Consider the following 4,905-nt stretch of genomic DNA (forward strand, 5'->3'; position numbering starts at 1 on the left):
CTGATAAATTGAAAAGTTAAAGGAGATCTACTCTTAGACTTGTTATCTCTAATAAATATATGAACTCATTCTACCTATGTAAACCTGAGTTTTTCTAAAAAATACCGAAGTGTGTGGGACCAGATTTCTTTAAAATTCATTCCTTTTTGTCTTTATTATTTTATATTTCCCATCTCTGGTTATATTTCTAAAAATCTTTTTTTTCTCTATCTCAAGTAGAAATTTCTTTAAAAACCTAGTAAGTCACTCAGGATAGGTAAAGAGAATGGGGTGAGATTGTGGTTTGTTCTGTTACCATGTTTTTATTTTCCTTGTTTGAAAATAGTTGTAAAATTAGGATGAGACAATAGAACAGAAAGATACTGGGTGAGAAGTACACGGGCACGAGTGGGAGCTTGGATGTAGTACTGTGAATCCTCCAAGTTGGGGGAGGGCAACGTGGCATTTCATAGGTTAGGGCCGGGGAGGTAGCTTGGTGCCATGAGCTCCCACCTGGTAAGCTCAAGGTCCTGAGTTTGATCTCCGGTACCAAAAAAACAAAACAAAACAACAAACAAACCCCCATGGGTTTTGAGAGAAAATATTAGAAGTTTTATTTGTGTTTATCTTAAATTTTTTTCTTTACAAAATTCTGTTTTTGCATATATCTCAGTATTTGACCAATCAATGCAGTACTACATGTTATAAATGCTATCGTTTATAAATGGAAGATACACATATCTATTGCGGTAGGATGTGTAGACGTGTTAAGCTAGCGGTAATGGTCAAAAGAGTTTGGAAACTGGTGCAGAGGTTTTCAGAAAGGTGAGCCAAGGGCATCATAGTAAATGTTATGTCCTTAATGTTTGTTTATCTTTGCATATGGTGATAACTGGAAATAAAGAGAAGCCTTAAAAACAGCAACAGATGACAGAATTGTATGCCTCTATAGAATTGAAGAAAAGTATTTTACTAGATAAATATTTAATTTTAACATGAACTTTATCCATTTGCTCATGACTTGGGAGAATTATTAAGGAACTCATTAGGATTTGATAAGTAAATCATCTCACATACTGAAATGAGTTCAGCAAAATTTGATTTATTTAATCTTTGCAACTGAAGAAGCAGTAGGTGATTACGCTAGTCTTTAAAACAAAATTGGCCAACAATTAGTAAGTCCTATTTCTCGAGGATATTTTCTTTTATTTTACCTTTCCCCCGCTAATTCTGTCTTGCAGAATAAGACCACAGCTTGCCAAAGAGAAGATTGAAGGATGCCATATTTGTACATCGGTCACTCCCGGGGAGCCCCAGGTCTTCCTAGGGAAAGACAAGGCTTTTACTTTTGATTATGTATTTGACATAGACTCACAACAAGAGCAGATCTACACTCAATGCATTGAAAAGCTAATTGAAGGTTGTTTTGAAGGTTACAATGCTACAGTTTTTGCTTATGGACAAGTAAGTACCATATTATTTTTATAGGGGCTATAACTTTTCACAGCTGTCAATGCAACTATACCATAATATTTTGTTTTTTGCAGTTATATTAAGGTTGAACATTCATTGTTCCATGTTTTTTTTTTTTTTCAGACTGGAGCTGGCAAAACATACACAATGGGAACAGGATTTGACGTTAACATCACTGAGGAAGAACAGGGAATTATTTCTCGAGCTGTTAAACACCTTTTCAAGACTATTGAAGAAAAAAAGGATGCAGCAATTGGAAATGGACTTCCTCCTCCAGATTTTAAAGTGAATGCCCAATTTTTGGAGGTAATAATCTAATTATATCATTAATTTTCTTCAGTTTTATTGTTCAAGCCATCAACCTTCATGATTTTATATTGCTGGCTGCTAGTATAATGCCTTCCATATGTTCTTTACTTATATTCAGTGCTGTTGGCATTTAAGATAATAAACAATTGACCAGTGTCCATAGACTAGAATGCAATGAATATTATTCATTTCAGAGCCTTTCTTTATTAAGGGATAAATTACTATAGTAATGCAGACAGCCTCATCAAGTGCTGGGACACAGCGACTTAGGTAGAAGGAAGGGCAGAGTGAGAAATGCTAGGCTTGAGCCCTCACACTAGGCCGGCTGCGGGGACGTGAAGTTGTGCAGGGCTGGGAGGTGCTGCATCCGGGGTCGCAGGGCTTCAGCTGCTGCGGACTGACCTGGGACCATGTGATCTGGTGGCAAGGTCCCATTGCAGGGGGTGTGCGGGACTTGAGACAGGCGCTTAGGTGGGCTGCGTCATTGCAGTGCTGAGCGCTGGGCCCCGAGAGTGTTCTTGTCTAGCTCATGCACACCAGGAGTTAATCATTTGAGTTACTGAGGTATTTTATTCAGTATTACTTAGCACAAAATAAAACACAATTCAGATTAATATCATACACCTTACTGCTAATTAGAAAGACACCTCCATTTAGTAAAAGCCAAGGAAAGTAAAATTGTGTGTTTGTACTTTGAAAAGGAAAGAGAGCGGTGGTGAAAGAAGTGTTCTTCTGTCTTCCCTGCAACGCCACAGCATTGCTGGGTGCTGGGACTGTCCACGTAACGATAGAAAGATAGCTGTCTGTACTCTCTTCTGAGGAGGGAGCTGTAGCTTGTCAGCCTCTGTTCGGATAGAAACACTGACATTGTTGCTGACCTTACAGAAAGGCTAAGCATTCATTTTTAGACACATGAAAGAGTTGTGTGGCAAAAGAAATACAGTTCAGCTTAAGTAGCAAAAAGTCTCAACTCTTTAACCTAAGGATTTCTCTAGTTAAAAATTTTACACGTCGGCTTTGTCTGTAGTTAATACTTATTTATTTATTTATTTATTTTTTGTCAATAAAACAGTTGCACATTTTATTTTGCAATTACAGAGTGGTATTCAGTTAACAGAACAACAATTATTTCGTATAAGCTGCATCAGAGACAACTGAAGATGAAAAACTACCATCCCCATATATAACTAATTTGTGCTGTGCACCAACAAGAACCTGCTTTAAATTTCCATGCCAATGTACAACCCCCTTAGTGAATACATATTTATTTAAGTTTGCTTGTATTTGCATTTTTAAAATCTCTTGCAAAAGATTAGTAGATTGTTTTAGCCAGTCCTCAATCCCTTACTCATGACAAAGTCATTTACTTTTCCTATTCTCAAATAAATGTGGCATTTACTTACATTTATAACAATCGCCTCATTCATATTTATGTTATCTTGAAGAAATGTACATCATTTTGGAGATCTTTTAAAATATATAAGAAAGATGACATTAGGCAATGTGTTATGGCTTGTATGGCTATTTATACCCAAATTAAACTTCTGACATTTCATTTTGATAGCTTTATAATGAAGAGGTCCTTGATTTATTTGATACTACTCGTGATATTGATGCAAAAAATAAAAAATCAAATATAAGAATTCATGAAGACTCAACTGGAGGAATTTATACTGTGGGAGTCACGACACGTGCTGTGAATACAGAATCAGAGGTGACATTTATGTTGCAGTTGAAATATAGCGCAGTTAGTTTTATTTCGTCAGCCTTCAGATCAAGATAAGATTATTCTGAAGTTTAACAAAATTAAAATCTTTCCTTTTCCTCATATTTTTAAAGATAGCATAGTATGAATGCCAGAGTTGTGAGAAGGGTAGGCACGCGAAGACTCTGTGGCAGTGTAGGTAGTTTTCCTTTGCAGATAAAGAAGGGTAAGCAGTTGATGGTAAAGAATGATGTCTACTTTTTGCTATAATATATCTAGAATGGTATTATGGTTCTTGAAGGGCAAGTATTGAGCAAAATTCAAAAACTATTTCACCAGAAGATAGAGAGGAGCCTGAGCAGCTCAAGTTACTGCTCAGTTGGTCCCAAAGCATTTTTTGTAACTTTGGGAGTGAAGGCTACAAGTGTCAGAAAATAGCAAACAATGGGATCTCAGTGTTTCTTCTATTTAAAAAATTATACAGTATTCTACTCTGAAGTCCAGCTAAAAAAGGGCCCACAATTAAAATACTAAAATGAAAATCCGCATCTGTTGCGTACCGTACTCTGGAGGGCTCAGCAGTAGCTCAGATGGAGGCTTGGTGGGGGGCGGCTGGCCGTGTCCTGCTTATGCATCGCTCAGTGAAGCCCTTCCTCTCCCCGTCGCCAGATGATGCAGTGCTTGAAGCTGGGCGCCTTGTCCCGGACCACCGCCAGCACCCAGATGAACGTGCAGAGCTCCCGCTCGCATGCCATTTTCACCATTCACGTGTGTCAGACCCGAGTGTGTCCCCAGGTGGAGGCCGTGAGTTACCAGTTCTCATTTCATAAACTTCCATTCTTTGTGTCCCTCGAGCTACGTGCATCCCAGGAGCATAGTTGACCCTAATGCTATTTGTTTACTCATTACTTTTCCTACTTGCTTCTTCTGATCTTGTGTGTGGAAGCTAGTCAACTAGGTTGCAGTTTGAAGTTAAATGAATATTTGTGTCTGCCCATCCAGACTGCATGCTGTGGCCATGTGGTGCTGGGCGTGGGCGCCTAAGATCCTTCGCTTTGGTGGACCCCGTGCTACACGTGGTTTCTTTTTTCAACATAAGACAAGCCTCTGGTGGTTGGGTGCCTGCCTTCCACCTTCTCTCTGACATTGTTTCCAGTTTCCAGCTGACAGTTTTGCATTTCTGTTTATTTGGCTACTGGCTGTTTCTTTGTCTGTGCCTATGTATGCACATGGGTTGAGAGCAAGGATGGGTTAGGGAATTTTGAGTATCACATTAATAAAGTATTTTTCTCCTTTTTCTTACCGTAGGATAATTCAACAGATAATAAGATTATTTCTGAATCATCACAAATGAATGAATTTGAAACCCTGACGGCAAAGTTCCATTTTGTTGATCTGGCAGGATCGGAAAGACTGAAACGAACTGGAGCTACAGGGGA

General features: G+C 38.5%; 1 protein-coding gene across 1 annotated transcript in view; it reads left to right on the top strand.

Annotated features, from left to right (window-relative positions):
• Positions 1-760: 760 nt before the first annotated feature.
• The window catches only part of Kif21a (kinesin family member 21A), a 68,979-nt gene continuing 64,834 nt past the window's right edge, over positions 761-4,905 (top strand). Inside the window, exons 1-6 of the mRNA XM_023711424.1 lie at positions 761-804; positions 1,221-1,443; positions 1,576-1,758; positions 3,326-3,475; positions 4,136-4,270; positions 4,775-4,898. Of these exons, the coding sequence (XP_023567192.1) occupies positions 761-804; positions 1,221-1,443; positions 1,576-1,758; positions 3,326-3,475; positions 4,136-4,270; positions 4,775-4,898 (859 nt within the window). The remainder of the gene's footprint in view (positions 805-1,220; positions 1,444-1,575; positions 1,759-3,325; positions 3,476-4,135; positions 4,271-4,774; positions 4,899-4,905) is intronic.

The sequence above is a fragment of the Octodon degus genome, unplaced genomic scaffold (assembly GCF_000260255.1).
Source record: "Octodon degus isolate 3935 unplaced genomic scaffold, OctDeg1.0 scaffold00021, whole genome shotgun sequence".
NCBI classification, from domain to species: domain Eukaryota; kingdom Metazoa; phylum Chordata; class Mammalia; order Rodentia; family Octodontidae; genus Octodon; species Octodon degus.